The 20,548-nt window shown below is 41.7% G+C and overlaps 2 protein-coding genes across 6 annotated transcripts in view; one reads left to right on the top strand and one right to left on the bottom strand.

The window, feature by feature from the left end:
• The first annotated feature begins 1,915 nt into the window (after positions 1–1,915).
• Positions 1,916–8,426, top strand: ckma (creatine kinase, muscle a). The gene is made up of 8 exons (XM_032533096.1): positions 1,916–2,171; positions 3,399–3,606; positions 3,758–3,912; positions 4,147–4,279; positions 5,072–5,243; positions 5,794–5,917; positions 6,776–6,965; positions 7,918–8,426. The coding sequence occupies exons 2-8, from the start codon at positions 3,414–3,416 to the stop codon at positions 8,094–8,096; spliced, it is 1,146 nt and encodes a 381-aa protein (XP_032388987.1). The 5' UTR covers positions 1,916–2,171; positions 3,399–3,413; the 3' UTR covers positions 8,097–8,426.
• Positions 8,427–8,551: 125 nt separating this feature from the next.
• The window catches only part of mark4a (MAP/microtubule affinity-regulating kinase 4a), a 35,933-nt gene continuing 23,936 nt past the window's right edge, over positions 8,552–20,548 (bottom strand). Inside the window, exons 12-18 of one of the 5 annotated variants that reach the window (XM_032533085.1) lie at positions 20,144–20,330; positions 18,452–18,663; positions 16,748–16,851; positions 15,376–15,660; positions 13,859–13,941; positions 12,617–12,695; positions 8,552–12,528 (exon numbers count right to left, since the gene is read on the bottom strand). In XM_032533085.1, the coding sequence (XP_032388976.1) occupies positions 12,192–12,528; positions 12,617–12,695; positions 13,859–13,941; positions 15,376–15,660; positions 16,748–16,851; positions 18,452–18,663; positions 20,144–20,330 (1,287 nt within the window). In that variant the 3' untranslated portion in view covers positions 8,552–12,191. Of the gene's footprint in view, positions 12,529–12,616; positions 12,696–13,858; positions 13,942–15,375; positions 15,661–16,747; positions 16,852–18,451; positions 18,679–20,143; positions 20,331–20,548 lie in introns of all 5 variants that reach the window. The other 4 variants (XM_032533083.1, XM_032533084.1, XM_032533081.1 and 1 more) reach the window with 4 other exon arrangements.

The following is a 20,548-nucleotide window of genomic DNA, read 5'->3' as shown; positions in this document are numbered from 1 at the left end:
TTCAAATATTTGTTCTTGTATTTTATCCTAATGTTATTTTGTGTATATTGTATGCATGCATATTGTATCCTAGTATTTCATTCATATTTATATTCTGTGCTGTGTGATTTTGCTGCTGCAACACTATAATTTCCCATTTTTTGGGAATCTCATATCTATCTATCTATCATCTTCTATCTATCTATCTATCTATCTATCTATCTATCTATCATCTATATCTATCATCTATCTATCTATCTATCTATCTGTTTCTCTATCTATCTATCTATATTATCTATCTATATATCTATCTATCTATCTGTCTATCTATCTGTTTATCTATCTATCTATCTATATTCTATATATCTATCTATCTATCTATACTATCTATCTATCTGTTTATCTATCTATCTTCTATCTATCTATCTATCATCTATCTATCTATCTATATCTATCTATCTATCTATATCTATCTGTCTATCTATCTATCTATCTAAGACTATCTATCTATCTATCTATCTATCTATCTATCTATCTATCTATCTATCTATCATGTAGGCTTAGTCCTGCAGCAGCCAGGGTTCAAGTCCAACCTGCGGCCCACCTCTCTCCCACCTTTTCTGTCTATCCACTGTCACTAATAAAGGGAAAAAATGCCCCAAAAAAATCTTTACAAAAGTGTCTATTTGACAGCAAATTCCATTTTGGTTTTGTCTGTACCTAAAATGTCAAACTGAGCTCCTAAAAAGGAAGTGACAGTTGTTCCAACCCCTGCATTTCCACTCTGCCTGGCTCGGTTTGATTGATTGATCGAGGGCCACCGGTTTGGATGGTAAAGTCTGTCGCTCAGCTACTGAGGGATGGAGTTGCAGCAATAGTCGGAGTGAGTGTGGTGACGTGTGTGTTGGTGTTTCCCCATTGGTTGATTGCCCTATCAAAATGTACTGGCCCGACACAGACTTTACCCCAGACTACATCAATCAGCTGATTAACTTCCTCAGTACAGGTGGATATTGTTGTTGTCGTCACCCACTTTTTTTGCATAACCTTGATTAAAGTGTGTCAATAACAGTGGTGGAATGTAAAGTAAGTACATTTACTCAAGTACTGTGCTTACGTACATATTTGAGGTACTTGTATTTCAGTTTTGTATTTTCTTTTAATGCCACTTTCTACTTCTACTCTGCTAAATTTTTACTCCACTACATTCATCTGACAGCTTCAGTTACCAGTTACTTCACACATTCAGATTTCTGCACACAAAACACACGTAGTTTAAAAAATACAATCTTTTAAGATTAAACTGGAATGATTGGCCGGTAAAATGCTTAGTTGATTGATAGAACTGTTTGGATCATTTCTAAAATGTGAAGATTTTTCTGCATTGAGTCATTTTTACTTTCAATACTTGAAGCACATTTTCCAGATGATACTTACATAGTTTTACAAACAATTTCAATGCAGGACTTTTATTGTAACAGAGTATTTCTACAGTGTGGTGTAAGTACTTTTACTGAATCCACTTCCACCACTGGTCTAAAATAACATAATAATTACTAAAATAATCTTCCTTAATGTTTTGGACCTTGAGTCAGTTCATTACACAATTTCCCCCAACAAGCTGCTGCTGTTGAATATAGCATATCCATACTTTGGTGCAAAACTGACCATTACTCATCACCATGGAGATATCTATCATTCATATCTTGGATCAATTCATATCTGTCAGAGATGGATAAACCGTTTCTTTTGACAGTATATCTACACGGAAGCCATTTGACTAACTCTGTCCAATCTTTACGCCTCACACAAGGGACCCTGATCCCCCCCCCCCTCCACATGCGTGGCAAAAGTGAAGCTCAGCTTTTTTCAGTTGCTTTAACTACCTCCAACAGTGCTATGGAAGGGACTAGGGGTGGGTGGGTGGGGGGTGAGCTCACAGCTGCACTACCCATCTTAGATGACTGAGATGTAAATGCGTCCCCTTTCATAAACTGTTCAGAGTATCAGTGCAGAGGATCTGGCCAATGAGGGCGCAGCAGGCACTAAAATGGACAGGCCAATGGCTGAGTGTCTGCCCAGTATATAAATAGGGAGAAAAAACCTCCAAAGTTGGGTGACCCTTATTTTGTCTGCGGTGAACAGGATCTGATCCCAAGGATTGTTACCTCTGTTTCTTGTCTGCTGTGAAGGTAAAGAAATGTACCAGAGATTAGTAGTTTTGTGGAGATAAAGAAAGAGGTGCAGATATTTGGAGACGTGCGGATTCGGAGAACTTTTCAAACATTTAGAACTGGAGAGAATAACTCTTTTTGGCTGCTTTTTTCTGGGCTTTGGACTCAAAGTCTGTGATGAAATCCAAGGATAAATGCACTGCAATTCTGGGATGTCTATATGATGCATTCTGGGGGGAATAATAAGAGACCTACTGGGTATCAGAGGTCATCAAATTTTGTCAGATTATTCTCAATGACGTTATTAAATGGAAAAAAAACCCTGCATGAACGTGATGTTTTAGCATAGCGGTAGCTGCAACGCTGTGTCACTACATATCCAGAGCGCTGATTTATGTGGACAGGTGCTTTAAAGTTTTCAGACATGTAAGAGACTGTCTGAAGACACTGGATGTCCATTGATTTAGACATTTAAGCGTTTTTAAGACGTCCTTACAAACGTTCTTCGCAAAGTGCATCGAAAATGTTACTTTCATAATCCAATTTGGCTTATTGCCAAAATGCCACACTGCAGCAGAAGTGCATCATTGCATTCATGTGATAGGCCTCTCAAGGCAAGATGAAACTAATCATAAAAAAGGTGACATGCATAGATGATTAGAAGTAAATAGATCCTGTGGGACTGTGGGGGAGGGTTCCTGAAGGGACAGATTTCTGTCAGCATAGTGACAACTTGCAAGTGTTTGAACCTGCAGGGTGAATTGTGATACAAGTGTGATATTAAGAAGGTGTTTTCCAAAAGCTACATGTAAAACACGGCCACCAAAGACTTCTCCATGCGTATTTATGTGTCAAAATGCAAATTGGAGAACTGAGGTTGTGCATGTGCGCAGGTAATTAAAATACTACTTGTATGTGCTGAGGACATTTGGAAGAAAGGGTCATGAAGTGCCGATGCTAAAAATATCCAGCCAGCGGGCTCCTCCCCCGACTCTATTTCAACTAGACATTTGAGCAGTCGAGAATTGACTAACAATTGTCACCAGGATTCCTCTGTCGACCCCCCTCTCCAGCTGTCATGTCCCATATCTCCAGCTGCTGAATATCCCATATCTCCAAATGCTGAAATATTTTGTGGATACTCAGATTATCTTCACAGATGGAGTCATATTAGGAGGAACTGTTATTTGATTGATCGTCCATTGGTTTAAGTTTGCTCATCCTGTGTTTCCCTTCTCTTCGCAGTGTTAGAAAGCAATCATGCCTTTCGGTAACACCCACAACAACTTCAAACTCAACTACAAAGTTGAGGATGAGTACCCCGATCTGACCAAGCACAACAACCATATGGCCAAGGTCCTGACCAAGGAGCTGTATGGCAAGTTGAGGGACAAGCAGACACCCAATGGCTTCACCCTGGATGATGTCATCCAGACTGGAGTTGACAACCCCGGTGAGACAAGAGAGACACCTACATCTCTTTTACGCAGCATTAAATCATTCAGAGAAACAGAACTGTGTATTTCTTAGTTTAACCTGTGAATACAATCACCAAATGAAATACTCATGAGCTTGTCTCTTTCCACTTTGCTCCCTGAATTCAGGTCACCCCTTCATTATGACTGTTGGCTGCGTTGCTGGTGATGAGGAGTCCTACGAGATCTTCAAGGATCTGCTTGACCCCATCATCTCAGACCGTCATAATGGATACAAGCCCACCGACAAGCACAAGACCGACCTGAACTTCGAGAACCTGAAGGTGCAGTAGCCCTGTTTTCTTTTTAACAAAGAGCAGATGGTTCAGAAGATGCATACTTGCTGTAGGGTTAGGGTTAGTTTTAGACTTTCAGTGTTTCAAACCATACACTAAACTGGGTCATGTCATTGATTTGCACACCTTCAGCTGGACAAATAGGAACGTGAAGATGCTCAGTGCCCTACATTTCTGGCCTCTGTTTCACTTTGTAATCGGACTTTGTCATTTTGTCATTAGGGTGGTGACGACCTGGACCCCGCCTACGTCCTGTCCAGCCGTGTCCGTACTGGCCGCAGCATCAAGGGATTCACCCTGCCCCCACACAGCAGCCGTGGGGAGCGCAGAGGCATTGAGAAGCTGTCCGTTGAGGGTAAGTTCTCATCGGTTTTAGGTCAGGACAGGATGGTCTGGAAAGTGTCATTTAAGGGTAACAGGAAGAATACAGCGATTCATTTATATATTCATTCAGGATAATGCACACTGATGAACAAGTACAGCAGTACATGTAAATGTGTCAGATTGTAGCCTAAGGCAGTGATTCCCAAAGTGGGGGTCGGGACCCACAAGGGGGTTGCGAGCCAGAGAGGGGGGGGTCGCAAGTTGATTTCCAGAAATAAAATAGAATTAGACGATTAGAAATAGCATATGTTAGCCATGATCTTAACACAAGATAAAACAGTTGTGTTATTTTGCGTGTCATTTTGTGTTGTCAATATGCTCGTGTTTGGACACGCCTATAGTGCGTGCGCGGTTGCGCGCAATGTTTAAATACGTTTATAGTGGGGGGGTCGCAAGTCACTTGCACCGTTACTTTGGGGGTTGTGGACTGAAAGTTTTGGGAACCCCTGGCCTAAAGGGCTAATTTCCATCTGCAGTCCAGTAGGCAGGTTGGAGTTACAACAAAAAAGACAAAAGATAGTAACATTTAGTATATAAAACAGGAAGAAACAAAAAAAAAAGGGGAAAAAACAATAACAGGACAATTCCTTAGTAGAAGTTAAAAATGGAAATACAATTCATTATTATGCTCCACTGGAACATACGTATTCTTCTGTTAAGTGACAGATGGCTCTCAGCAGTAGCTCCCACAACTCACTGTTTCTTGTTGCGATCCATGGCAGAAGAATCATTCAGTCTCCTACACGTCCATGTGTCTCTCCAGCTCTGACCAGCCTGGATGGCGAGTTCAAGGGAAAGTACTACCCCCTGAAGTCTATGACTGATGCTGAGCAGGAGCAGCTGATCAATGATCACTTCCTGTTTGACAAGCCTGTCTCTCCCCTGCTGACCTGCGCTGGCATGGCCCGCGACTGGCCCGACGGCAGAGGCATCTGGTGAGTGGGACCCGCTGTGAACAGTGTAGTATACTTTATTGGTTTACAAATATAAAAATACTACAGATTAAGATAAGATCAGAAAAGATAACAAAACCTTTATTTGTCCCCCAGAGGGGAAATTGCGGTTTGCAACAGTAATATATAAATGTACAGCAACAGATTAGTGTACAAGATATAGCAAAGTGTATTATACAGTAAATTACACATGAATTAGTCAATTGCACTATGAAAATTGCCCAAATGAAAAATCATGCACAGATGTAATAATAATGGCACATGGATTAAACAATTTAGTCATATTGCACAGAGTCAACACATATAGTTTGTTGCACAGAGTCAACATATACACATAATCAATAAAAGATATGATGGAGAGATGCTACAAAAAAAACCCTCAGAAGCGCTTAATCTGAGCACTCACCAATGCATAATCCAATTTCAATGAATAAACTAAAATACTGGAAAGAAAAAAAAGACTCTCATCATGCTTCTGCATCCCCTGTGTGTCTTACTGTGTGCTGTGTCCCTTGTCTCTATCTCCGTCCAGGCACAACGACAACAAGACCTTCCTGGTCTGGGTGAACGAGGAGGATCACCTGCGTGTCATCTCCATGCAGCAGGGTGGCAACATGAGGGAGGTCTTCAAGCGTTTCTGCGTCGGCCTGCAGAAGGTACGCATAAATAAAACCCGGTCAAAACCGCTTGTGGAATGTAACTAAGTACATTTACTCAAGTTCTGTACCTATAAATAAAACTAGCCAGCCATATAACGTCCTACAAGTCCAGCTGAGATGATGAGACCATTAACACACCCATGACTGGATCATCTACAATTTCTACAATGGGAGGGTTTTTCTGCATTGAGTCCTTTTACTTTTAATACTTTCAGTACATTTCCTTGAAGATAAATACATACTTTTACCTATGTTAATATTTTAAATGCAGGACTTTTTACTTGTAGCATAGTTTTTTTTGCAGTGTGGTATTAGTACTTTTACTTAACCCTTGCGTTGTCTTCCTACTGACCGTACAACTTAGGTTTTTCTGGGTATGAATTTAAAATGAAAACAATTTTGTTGTATTTTCTCCACACTTTTGTTGCTTTCCTGACGTTTTTCTCAGTTTGTTTTGTTTTTATCATTTTTTCCCCCACATTTTTGCAGCTTTTTCAGACATTTTTGCCACTATTTTTAGTGTTCTTTTATCATTTGTTTCCCAATGTTATAAATCGATTAAAACCAAATGTAATGAAAGTAGTGTACTGGTCTTTTTATTTTTTATTTTACTTGTTACAACCGTTGTAGGAACCATCCTTGTTATTTTTTTTAAGTTTTTGACAATTTGGTTGAAAGAAACCCAAATTGCTGATTTTTTTGAAAATGGGCCAAATTTGACCCGAGGACAACAGGAGGGTTAAGTAAAGGATCTGAATACTTCTTCCACCGTTGGTCTAAACAAGCAGAGTGCAAGCAGCGTGGATCACTGCTGGATGTTCCTCTGACTTTACTTTCATATTTTTCACCTCCCAGATTGAGGAGATCTTCAAGAAGCACAACCACGGCTTCATGTGGAACGAGCATCTGGGCTACATCCTGACCTGCCCCTCCAACCTGGGAACCGGCCTGCGTGGCGGCGTCCACGTCAAGCTGCCCAAGCTGAGCACACACGCCAAGTTCGACGAGATACTCACGAGGCTGCGTCTGCAGAAGCGTGGCACAGGTACAGTACAAACTGACCCCCTCTTGGCTTGTACACCTGCGGATCAAGGGACTGGGAAAAGAGTCTGCAGGAGTGTTCCCAGGAAGTGCCATCACGCCTCCGCTATAACGTCCCTCAAGACAAGAAAAACATTTTGAAACACTCCTTCATTCCCACTGATATTAACGTCTTTAATATAAAGTAGGCTAATGACCCATGCAAACACTGTCACTTTGCACACATTCATTGTGTTTTTTAAACTGAGTTAATCGTTGCTTTTATAAGCTGTTAGGGCTGCATAAGGACAATATGCCATAACATTTCTTTATACGAATATTTTTTGGACTTTTCTGCCTTTAATTTTTAACATGACAGTTAGGTGAGAAAGGGTGAAGACATGCAGGAAATGATTACAGGTTGGATTTGACCCCTCGACCTCTGCACAAGCCTCAAAGTACACGTGCGCCTGCTCTACCACTGAACCAACCCGGCCACTCATACGCGGTAACATTGCTCAGTATCACGATAACGATATAACTTACTTAATAAATAAATAGATCTTAAAATGTACTCAGTTCTGCTGCTGTCAGCATTCTGCTAAAATACAAACACATTGCTTGTTGGATTAAAAAAAATAAATAGGAAATCATTTCAAACTTTATTGATTGTTATATTGAACATGAGACACTACGAAAAAGAAATGAATGAGTTACATTTCAATCGTGTCCATTGCGATATGTCACATCCTTTTGGGATTTTTGTATTCCAGCCGGTTGATATTGTGATGACTATATAAAAAAAAAAAATAGATATATTGTGCAGCCCTATAAGCTGTTTTTTTCACTGTATGTAGAGGCCAAATCTGTCATAAGAGACAACACTGCTTCCTGTATGCGAATCAGCCTGGCAGGTCCATTCAGATCTCTACTGAGTAATGCGTAATCTGTAATCTGTCATCCCTTATCCTCTTCAGGTGGTGTGGACACCGCCTCCGTGGGTGGCGTGTTCGACATCTCCAACGCCGACCGTCTGGGCTCCTCCGAGGTGGCCCAGGTCCAGCTGGTGGTTGATGGTGTCAAGCTGATGGTGGAGATGGAGAAGAAGCTGGAGAAGGGAGAGGCCATCGACAGCATGATCCCCGCACAGAAGTAAAGAGGGACAATGGCGTGTTTATCTCGTGACCAGTCGCGTGCAATCGAGCCAGCTGACGGGCTTGCAGAAGAAACAGCCGCTCCACCAAGAGACTCTTGACTCTGCTCGCCTATTTCTTCCTTCCAGCTTTGGTTTTCTTTGTTCTCGTTCCTCTGACCCTCCTGTTCTGTTTTTTCACGTTCTCCTGTGTTGGTTGGTAACATCCTGGGATCAGCCTCCACTGAGCTGGGCTCGCCTGGCACACGTGGCACCACCTACTTTTTTCTTATAAAGAGTAATGATTATTGAAGCTGTTCATACTGCTCAATAAAACCCCATTAAACAACTAAATGAATCACTTGGATCTTTTGTGCTGCTGCATGGAAAACTGGAAATCACAATGAACAAAGTAGCCGATAATCTTCACACGATCAAACAAATATTCAGATGGTGTGACCAAAATGAAGGAAAGAAAATGCCAACATCAGTGAATTTTATTAATCTTCAGCTCCATGTTCTCCCTTATAAACCACATCCACTCCATCTCAGTGTACAGTTTGTGTCTGAGGGGAGGAATTCAACAGCAGAGCAGTGTAAAATTACTCGCACAGGTCAAACTGGGTGTGTTTCTTCAGTCCCTTTTTGCATATAACATCAACCGTTTCCAAAATCAGTTTTGAAATGACAGTGCATGTTAATTGCCGAGCCCCCCCCTGGGGTCCTAATACTGTACCATCTAAACCACACCAGCGACAAACCGTCTCTGAGAACACACAGTTACTTTACAAAATCTTTTCAAGAACGTTTCACAGTAGATTCCACCTTAAGACAATGTTCATCCATCATATACTAAGAGTGAGATGTTTTACACCAAGTTTATTTGCTTCTCTCTTTGTTTTCTTTTTTTTTTTAGCCCATTTCATTTCATTTCCACCGAAAAGGCTTCCCTAACAACATGATTCATATTTGCGATCGGGAGACAGTGACGTGACATTTCTATGGCTTGAATGCAACCCAGGGCTTTCAACATGTTAGGGACTTATTGGGTATCGGTGTAAATTCAAGTTAAAAGAGAACCAAACTGCACAATTTATTCCCAAATGTAAAGGTCCTCGCTGGATCTACGACGGAACATTGTTTCTGTACGCTGCATTTCATGGCATGTCGAAATACTTGTAAGAACCCAGAAGCCCTCTCTCGTGGACTAATCCTCTAGCAAACAAGGTGGAGCAGAGTTACTGGGATTCGCCAAAGCCCCCTGTTTTGCTTATGTCAACGGAGGGGAGTGGGGAGGGGGGGGGGGGGGGGGGGGGGGGGGAGGACCAGGTACCACATTTAGGCCTAGCACCATTTCTCTCATTTCTCTAAAACGATCCGTGTCTGCTTTCCACAAAGCTTCCAACCCTAGGTGTGCATCATGTTTCATCGCCCCCCCCCCCACCACCACCCCCCCCAACCAAAACTCTGAAGTCATGCAGGATTGCAGATTGGTTTGGTTCCCCATTGTCACTGACAGAATCGGCTTTAAACTAGAATTACTTCCCTTGCTCTAGCTATAAATAAACCTTGAGCTCTAAGATATATACTATATTCATATATTTTATATACAGCCATCAACTGACTGATATAAATCCTGTTTTTTTTTATTTTTTAAATGATATTATTCTAAAAAATAAATAAAGTACCTGTGCAAATATCCACAAATTGAAGTGTTTCACATTTAAGACATTGGCGCCCTCCAGTGGCTAGTTCTGGGTATTACCTATACAGGTACACTGGAAGGAGCTGATTCAAGTCAAAGCAAAGTGCATTGAGGTCTATATTACCTAATGCTAATATACACCACAATGAGAAAGCGTCCAGGGAGAGGACAAGGACAGACTCTGGGTGTCCATGTGGGTGTCTGCTTCTCACCCTGGGGAGGAAAGTCAGGTGGACACCAGTCTCCCCTGCTGGGCTCCATGAAACAGCACACGCCAAACTGGACTGAGAAGATGTCGTACATGGGTCTACACTGTGAGAGGATGGCCGAGTGTTTTTGACCCCCTGTGCATGAAAACAGGGTCTCATACGAAGAGCCGAGTCATCGTGACGGTTGAAAAAAGTCGGTGGTACATACGAAGGCGGTGGACAGCTAAGGTGGGGCGTCCCTGTTCAATGTAGGGAATCAGGGAAGTTTATGATGGATGGGAGAGGAAATGGGGGCGGGGTAAGGGGGGATTTGGGTCACCATGAGCAAAGCCACAACCGAGAGATAGTATTAACAGTAAATCAGCAGCCAAACGACATGTTCTCTGTAGCCTACGTAAATATCACAGTACGTCATTGACTGAAAACAGGGGGGGAGAATAGAAAGCTTAGAAAGGACGTTTTTTTTCCTGTCTCTCTCTTTTTTGAAACATTAAATATGCACTGTATGAAGGCGCTGGGGGTTGTTCACTTTAAAAGGCAACTGGACTAACAAGAAGAAAACACTATGCACACTGCCTTCGTCAAGCCTGTATCCAGAGTCAGAACACCCCCCCCCCACACACACACACACACACCCCACCCCCACCCATACCTCACAGCCCACAGTCATCAATTATAGACAGACCAGTTTATAGACTGTGCCACAAAAAAGAGAGGGTGGACATTTAGAAGTGCATGTACCTTTGTGTGTGTGTGTGTGTGTGTGTGTGTGTGAGTGATTGGAGAGGTTTCGCTGCTTGGCTGATCTGCTTTTGGTATTTCCCATCCAACTACAGAGATGATGGCTGAGGTGAGATCCCATGGCACTGAGTAGAACCAAAGAATTGCATTGCACGGAAAAATAAGCCAAATTTACAGTGTCTCTGTCATGTCGTGGAGGGAGGGACGATTGACGGGTTTCAGGGGCGAGGTTTGCACGACAAAACAAAAAAATCCCCATTTGTCGCTCTCGCTTGCTTTAATTCCTTGAACAATCTCAACAGTTGAGGACTTCGTGTGTAGCCCGTGAAAAGAGATGAAACGGGGGTGGGAGGTTGGAAAAATCTAAAGGCTTTGAACTAGTTTTACTGATGGTGACCAGCGCTGACAAACAATGAATCCAGCCAATCAGAGAGCACCGAGTGTGCAGGTATCTTTGCAAGCCTCTCTGTTCATTCTTTTAGAGAGCTAGCATAGGAAAAGTATTCATGACAGCAAAGGTATAAAAGTTATACAACCTTATATTTAACCAAAAATCAGCTGTGATTTAACTTAATTGTGATTTTAGCAAGAATCCTGAATGGAGCCTGGCATTACTGCACCACAATGTCTTCTTCTTGTTAAAAAAAATCTACATTTTAATTTTAATTTGCTATTCCCATGCAGAGAAACTAATGTGATTGAGAGAGGCGACAACTCTAATCAGTACATGAGGCGGGCTTTCTGGATTCCAGGTCAGCCTCTGATTGGCTGTTTTCAAAGGGCCTGTCAACCCTGCTCCCACTGACCTTAATCCAGTGCAGTCGTCACTGCTGCGTGATCAAAGCAACGCAACCCTCGCCGGCTGCTGGTCTGATCACTGAGTCGGACCACATCCACGTTTGTGCATGTCATTGTCCCCAGGTGCTGAAAAGTCATGGATTAAAAAAAACAAAATAAAAAATAAAAAGGACTGGCTGGTCAATTACAACCAGTACACAGGAGAATTTTTTTCCCCGTAGTGGTGAAAGTGAGAGTGGGTAAAAACAATGACTAGAGCAATACATAACATAAAGAGTCATTATGGCTAGAGTAGCAATAAAAAATATAGAACTAGATTCCGTCTGATCCAGGTCCAATGGGTGCAGTCGCTCAGTGAAGAAGTTGGCTGAGCTGGGTGGGGTGAATGGGTGGAGGGAGGGGTACCTCAGTGACTTTACGGGTGGGGTGAGGGGTGTGTGTGTGTGTGTGTGTGTGTGTGTGTGTGTGTGTGTGTGTGTGCGCGGGGGGTGGGGGGGTAGTCACGAAAGAGAAGGAGAAGTCTATTCGGGTCCAGCCCCTTATCTGCTATTTTTTCTTCAATTATGTCCACCCCACCCTCCATTTGCGGACACACACATTAATGATCACTCACACACACACGCACACACGCGCACACACACACACACACACACACACAACCTCCGTTCAAAGTTCAAGGTCCTTAGAGATTTGGGTGGCAATGTCCCGAAAAGCTAGCGGCGTCCCCCAGAGTCGCGTGTAGCGCACCCCGTTAGAAGTCTCGGAGGTGCCCGTGGAAAGTTGGCACACCTCGGCCTCGAAAGCCACGCGGCCCCCTGCCACGCCGTGGGTGCAGGAGAGCAGAAAGGGGCCGGCATGGTGGACCTGGCAGCCACATCCCAGCGCCGCCTCCTGCAGAGCCAGAACCACCTCCGCAGGGTCACGCCGCACACCGCCTCTCAGATCCCAGCCACGTCCGACGGCCCGGGGCTCGGACGCTTTTTGATACCCAGGTAGATGGCAACTAGGGAGAGGGGGGCGATATTAGAGAAATGCTCAGGCATTGGACTGTGGCTGCTACTACTAATCTCATGAAAACAGAGATGATCCACCATCTATTTTGAGTAATACTGTACATGTACTGACCTTGTGACCGCAAATCTCCTGATTCCCTCAGATTCATTTGTGACCCTGCAGGACAAACAAGCAGAGTAAGGCCACTACAGTACAATGAGTAGAGTTGTGGTACCAGTATCAGAAAAACCTCCAAAAAAATCTGCCTAAAATACATGTATCTATATCAGGAAGTTTGCAATGTTGTGCACCGATTCAATACCAAGTAATTTAGCCCCAAAACAGATCAACTTTTTAAGTAGTAAGTAAGTAATTTAGTAAGTAAATGACTGTTTCTTTCAAATTTGCATTTCTTAAGATGGCAAATCAGTGAAAAGGACATGGATGTATAACAGAGTGTAATGTTAGTCAGAGCTAACGTTAGCAAAATGTCCGCAATTTGGCAATAACTAACACTGGAAAATCCTACCAGTGTCACGGCAATGTGTACAGTATGCACACTTACATCCAATTCCCTGGCACCTCATTCACATTGTTCATGTTTTACAAAGGGTTCAACCCCAGCCAAGCCATTTAACAATGATAGCAAACATATCATATTCATACATATACTGTATATGTATAAAGATTTATTTATTTTTAATGCACTGGTATCGGATCGACACACGTTCAGGTATAGGAATCGGTCTCAGGAGGTAAAATATGGTATTGGAACATCTCCAACAATGAGTCTTCTGACTAAGCCTCTCAGATGAGACGGCATTCAGGATTGGATATCATAAAGTGAGAACAAGCAAGCATCAACAACAAGCGCACAATGTGCACAACAGTGTGTCAAACCCTTGCAGATATGGACTTTTTCCCTTTTTCACAAGTTATAAAGCATGCAGTATGTAAATGCAGTCCTTCTGTTCATAGGACTGCGCATTACCATCCATTCTTGCCAACAACAGATGGAATAAACATGTAATGACTTTCGACCCATCGACCACAAACACAAAATGTAAACACTCATTTCTAAGGGCACACTGACTAATTAAAGGCAGTCTGTGCTGACAATGACAATGACATCCTGAAACTGAAAGTTGAAAAATCAAATAAATGTCTGCTTGATTGCAACCATGCTCGAAACCAAGTGTGCGGGACCTTGACAGTATGAAAATGATTAACAAGTCATGCAGACAAGCACTAATTCATAGATAAGAGGTATGAAGAAGTCAGGCAGACAGACGGGGGCGGCACAGGCAGACAAGAAAGAAGCCAGAGACACGGGAACTTACTAACTGTTTTTGATCCTTGTGGAAGAGTACAACCCGAGACTGATTTGTTTGAGCCCTGGCGCTTGGACGGGTCAAGGTTGACCCTGATGCCATGACAAGGGGGGGAAAAGCACAACAAGATAAAGACGGAGAAAAAGGAGGGAATACGGTGTGAGAGCAGAGGGATGGGGTTGGGGGATAAAAGAGAATATAATTGAATCACAGGAGAGCAAGTGGTGGAAAAGAGCGCAGCGCAGCAGCTGATTGGCAAGGATAAAGCTGAGGTTTGATAAGATTAGACATGTGTGATTATGACGACTGGGGGAGCAGAGGATAATCCGGGGCCACAGAAGGCTTGCCAACAGGCCGGGTGAATACAGTGTTGTGATATAAGCATGGATCCATATCCAGGCTGTGCTCAAGCTGAAAGGAAGAACTTCACAACAACGCTACATGACTTGATATCAGATTTGATTTTCTTGGTTTGATTTAATGTGAATTTTGTCTTCGAAAGACATATTTTACATTTGAGCCGCTTATAACATCTCTGAAATTATATTGTACTTTCTTTCAGAGTTACATGAGAACATCGACACCACTCATGTTGGTATAGTAAAAATCAACCTAGCGCTGACAGACTATTAGCTTAGCTTAGCACAGAGACAGGAGAAAGGGGGAAAAAGCTAGCCGGGCTCTGTCCAAAGTTAAAAACACGCGTACTAGCACTTCTAACGGTTATGTATCTTGTTTTTTCATCTGTGTAAAAAACAGTGTAGTGTCACTGCCCAATGTTGAGGAGAGCCCAGATTTGAGTTGCGCATGCGTCACTTTGCGACGAGTGAAGCTAAGAGTTACGCATGCGTCACTTTGTGACAAGTAGTTAGCATATAAGATGCTACGAGAGACTTCTGTAATGTCAATACAGTAAAAATGGACCTACTTCACAAAGTTGGTTCACTGCTGGCTACAAGTTAGCATCAAACACAACAAAGGTTTGAGCTAACGTTAGCAAAACATTTTTGAAATGACAGCTAGCTTTGCTACAAGCTAGCAATCAAACACAACAAAGGCTGTCACTTGAATGGCATTTTGAGCTAACGTTAGCAGTCAAACTGTAATAGATAGCTACAACGTTTTTGAAATGACTGCTAGCTTTGCTACAAGCTAGCAATCAAACACAACAAAGGCCGTCACTTGAATGGCGTTTTGAGCACGTGTTGGTACTCAAACAATCACAGCTAGATAGCTAAAGAGTTCTTGAAATGATTCCCATCTTCTGTTATTGTTTGTAATGACAAAGGTTTATTATTTCATGGATTTCACAAATTTCAAAATGACATGTTATGTCGTAAACCGTTTAAATCTGCACTCTGCTCACATTGGGCAGTGACAGTAGTGAGGGTTTACAGATGCTGGTAGGCTCTGTTTGGTCCTTTATGCTAAGCTAAGCTAACAGTCTTCAGGCTGTAGCTTCATATTTAATGCACAGATTTGAGAGTGTTGTTTATCTGGTGATATGGTGCCATGCATGCATTTACCTGCGAGTGAGTTTGGAGGTCAGCTTGGTGAAGAGGTTGGAGGTTGCCCTGGTGCGGGCGTGCGGCAGGGGGCTGGTGTCATGGTGGGACAAGGTGGGTGAAGTGGGGGGGGCTGAGTAGACGGGGGGCCCACGGTCCCTCAGCTGTCCCCCGTGAAAGGTGCTGCGGATGGTGGAGCCTCGGGTCAGGCGGCATCGGTCTGAAGAGGAAGAGGAGGAGGCCGCTCCGGCGCCAGAAATGCTGAGCGTGGACGGAGACGCTGCAGGCAAGCGGTGTCCCAGGGAGCTGCAGACAGCAAACAGAAAGGACAGCGCCTTAAGCTAGGCCTAGGGCTGGGTATCCTTAAAAAAAGTCCAATACTGATGCTATTACAATACTGGGAGTTCCATACCGGTTGCTGAGCTACCAGTTACTAATTTTATTACTATTTACTACTATTTAATAGAAATTGAACTAGGTGTTTTAACAGTGGGAAAATAAAAGTTGCAAGCCTTCTGTTTTCCTCGGGGTAAATTTGACCCGTTTTCAAAGTTTCTATAAAATAAATATGGCCAAATATAACACGAATGGTTCCAAAAAATGTAAATGGTTTCAATACAGAAACGTTTGACATGCAGTATACCACCCGTCTGGGCTTATCCACTCCACATCTTCTAATCTGAACAATTAGTCCCAATTATATATCATTTCTGCTTTTTTTAAACTCAGAAATTAGGTATATTTTCATAAAAATGAAGTTTGTTGACCATTGAATTCCAACAAGAAGTGTAAAACTAGTGCTAACAACTTGGAATGAAGTTGGCTAAGAAGATGTAACGCTAAATGGGGTGATAATTTATACTTTATGTTTGATAAACAGGTAACGTTAAAACAGACGGAGGACAACACAAGGGTTAACGAAAAGAAATTGCAACATTACGCTGCAATATTTTGGTAAGTACTAAACAATAACCCAAAAACCAATGAGCCAGTGTTGTAATGTAATAAATTACAAATATGTCTGTACTTTACTTTACACTAATTTCCCTAAATAAAATATATACTTTTTCTCCAATACATTTCCCCTAAGCATCTTTGTTACTTGTTACCACCAAATAAAATCGGAAGAAATTTGTAAGACTGGGAAAAAAAAGCAGGTTTGGCGAATCATTGCTCCTCGATTGCATGATAACGCACTCTCCGTTCCAGTTGGTGATGTAATGCCTGTTTGTTGCCAAGCGCCAAAACCATAGGCCAAAAATGCAAGAAAAAAAAAAAAGAAGGAGGCATAATAACTGACAGCGTGATGGAAGCACCTGCTGCAGACTCTGCCGCAGACGTAACAGACGATGATCACCCTGACGACAGTGACAAAACAACGCAAAAGTGATACCTGTTGTCTTTGCCGTTCTGCAGAAGAGAGTGTCTGTCAGCGCCTGTGCGGTCAGTGCACACATATGTATTCCGGCGTGTCATGGCACTTCCAGGGATGTTGTTCTACAGAGAGGGGAACAAGGTGAGATGCAGATAATGAGAGTCACTTTGAGATTCAGTGGAACCAAATCCACTACACACTGTTACAGTATCACATTCACTATACACAAGGACTTTGTTAAAAAAAAGTCACACTAGCAGCAAACTGTTGACTCACGTTCTGTCAAAGTGTTTTGGACTTCCATGTACGCTCCTTGTGTATATGTCTGAGTTAAGCTGCTCCCAAAATATACAAAATAACTTATGTATTGCATTTATTTATCTTTTGTTTAACCAGAAAGGTTCTAGAGGGACAGCAAAAGCAAAAGTTTCATGCACAAGTACGGACAGAACAGGGACATATGACAAAAAATATTATATACAGTATATACACGTATATATATATATATATATATATAGTTCTATTATTATTTAATTAACATAATTACAAAGTGTTTTTCTGGTATCTGAACTGAGTTCAAATAAACACTGTAATTGTTATTATATATGTGTATATATATACATATACATTTTATATATAATTATATATATAATTAATAGTATAATAATACGTAATTATTATAGAAAATATTATATACATCATTTAATATAATATATAATTTATTTATATAATGTGTAATTTTATAGATACATATACATATATCTGAACTGAGTTCAAATAAACACTGTGTAATTGTTAATTAAATAATAATATATAAAGAAATAGAAATATATGCATCTACAGTATATGTGGGAGTTAAAATAAGCACTTTGTAATTGTTAATTAAATAATAGTAGAAACAGAACTAGGTGTTTTAACAATGGGAAAATAAAAGTCTGGATTTCATCTTTTTCTTGTGTACAAAAGGGAGAGAACCACTGAGCCATTCAAAAATGAGAAAGCCATTTTGCACAGACCTTTGAGACGGTCCCTAACTTCAGCTCTACTGTAACGTCGTGAATAGTGAAGACTTAAAGATGCCTTCATGTGGTGAAAAAAACAGGCGAGCTTTATTCCACACTGCAAAACTGATCTGGTCAAAAACATGTATTCGCTGATTCACAGATGTCTCTTTTGACATTAAATGACAGGTCTGGAGTTGTAATTCCACTGTTTACCCGCTGTGATAAGTTTGCTTGGAAGCCTGGAAGATGTCCTGGGGACCTGGGATGAACCTGATCTGAGCCGAATTTCCGAAAGTCAAAACTATCTACACCTGTGTGTTTTTGTTAACATTTTATTTCAAAGATTATTTTTTGGGCATTTTAGGCCTTTAATGACAGGACAGCTGAAGACATAAAGGGGGAGAGAGGGGGAAGGACATGCAGCAAAGGCTTGCAGGTCAGAGTCGAACCTGGACCCGGTGCATCAAGGAGAAAACCATCTAAATATGGGCGCCCAATCTACCAACTGAGCTGTCAGGGCCCCCAGTTTACATTCTGACAGATAGTCAAATGCTTTGGCTAGCATGAGTTCCTGTCAACAGTTACCTGCATTACTGTGATACTGGATAACTAGTCTCTGTGTGATGCTAATGAGATAAGATCAGGAATTAGAAACAGTGCCTTTAGTTTCTAAACGGCTGTGTCTCCGCTCTCCTTGAGGACGACATCTGTCACTTACTGTGGTGGCGGTCATGTCTTTGCGGCGGTCTGGGATCTCAGACTTGTTGGGGTTGTTGGCACTGCTGACCATTGGGCTGGACGGAGGGAGGCTGTGGCTCCCCATCACGCTGCAGCTGGCCTTACGGGAAGGCATCCGTCCCTCCCGCAGCTCACGTTCGCCCGTGCTCGTGGGGCTCCGTTTGGGGTGCATGACGGGCATGGAGGGCCCGCCTTTGTTGTGGAGGACAGCAGAACGCAGACACACAGAGACTCGTATAAGGAATATTCTGCATCTACAGTATGACCCCTTAGTACAGATAGTCACAGCCCAAGGCCTAGACTTCCAAGTGAGGATATTTGAATACCATGCATGTTAAGTGTTATGTTAGTCTGAACTAGGCATGGGCCGGTTACCGGTTTCGAGTTATTCCGCGGTTTGAAAAAGTCAAGGTTTCAAAAGCACTAACATTTTCTGTCATACTTCCTAAAATATGAGCTGTTTTTTATGAGTAGTCAAGGAGAGAAACTGCAGTTAAGTAATCCATCTCCCTGCTAGAGTATTAAAAATAAAATACATTGTCTTTACTGTAAAAATGTGTTTTTTTACCCAAAAATTTAACCCTCATGTTGTCCTTGGGTTGAATCGACCCATTTTCCTATATCAATGTTCTTTTTAACTACCCAATATAACACGATTGATTCCACACAACGCTCTTTGGCAAGTACAAATCTCTACTTTCATTAATTTTGGGGCTTCTTATTCAATTTTATAGCATTTGAAAAAACATTGAAGTGGTTTTGAAATAGTATTGAGTAAAAGTTGACATATTCCAGTCTGTGTTATCCATCAACATCCCTTCCTTTAATTTTAGTCAAAATAATTTCTAATTTCTGCTTTTGTAACTCAAACGTTCGGTATAATTTCCGATAAATGAGGTTTATTGTCCATAAATACCAAAAATGACTGTAGAACTAAACTTAATAAGTTAGTGTTACGTAGTGTTAAACGTCAAAAAGAGTGAGAAACATTCCAAACAGCGTCAAAAGTGTTGAAAAAAGGGACAAAAACGTAAGAAAAAGTTTTAAAAAACATTGATAAAAAGCCTCAACAAAATGTTTGATTTAAAAAAACTTTTGAAGCTGTAATTGACTATGTTTTTACTTTTAACATGCATATGTGGATATTTTGTATATGAGTTGCACGTGTGTGAACGTGAGCTGTTTCGAATAGGTATGTGCAATGTATTTAATCTATGTTTAAAGGATATCTTTTTCTCACGTAGTGCATCTGAATCTTATTTCATATGTAAATGACAATAAAGGAATCTTCTTTTATCTTATTATCACTGGTTTAGTTTTTCCTAACAACTCATAAGAGTCTTTAAAATGTCTCTCTTTGGGTGTGAATGCATCTGTTTTTGTATGAAAAGACATGAATATATATAAAAATGTACAGCTCAGCAGGAGTTAACCCTCATGTTGTCCTTGGGTAACATTGAAATTTTCCGTTACTTTATTTTTTCTCGCAAAAAATGGGGCTGTCGAAATAAGCGCTGCAAATGTCAACGTTAAAAATATTTAAAAAAGCACCCACAACATTGAAAAAATGCCCAAAATGTGGGAAAAAAAAGCAATAATCATGTTGAAAAAAAGGGACCAACACAGGGAAGACAACACAAGAAAAAATGATGACGTTAGAGTTGAGACTCACAGAAGTCACTGTGTCGCCGCTGCCTGTGGTAGGTGGAGGCACTGCGCTGGGTCTTGCTATGTGAGGAGGAGGTGGAGGAGGAAGAGGATCCAGTGGCTGAGGAGTGCTTGTTGGTGCCGTTGGTGATGGGGCTGGGTCGTACCCTCGCCAGGGACAGGCTACTGGCTGTGCGAGCCTCACTGGCCTCCTGCAGGATTACATAGAAAGGGGTCAGAGGGAGGAAGGGTCCACTTCCTCACTCACTACTTAGAATAGAACAGAATAGAACCGAATGCCTATATTGTCATTATACACAAGTGCAGTACCTGTGCAACGAGATTGAAGCAACCCCTTTACTGTGTCAATACGACATATAAAAATATATGTATAGTATATAGTAAGTATAGGTAGTGCAGAAAAAAAAGG

Source organism: Etheostoma spectabile, chromosome 13 (assembly GCF_008692095.1).
Source record: "Etheostoma spectabile isolate EspeVRDwgs_2016 chromosome 13, UIUC_Espe_1.0, whole genome shotgun sequence".
NCBI classification, from domain to species: domain Eukaryota; kingdom Metazoa; phylum Chordata; class Actinopteri; order Perciformes; family Percidae; genus Etheostoma; species Etheostoma spectabile.
The sequence above is the reverse complement of the archived record's forward strand: the minus strand, read 5'-3'. Positions and strand labels throughout refer to the sequence as shown.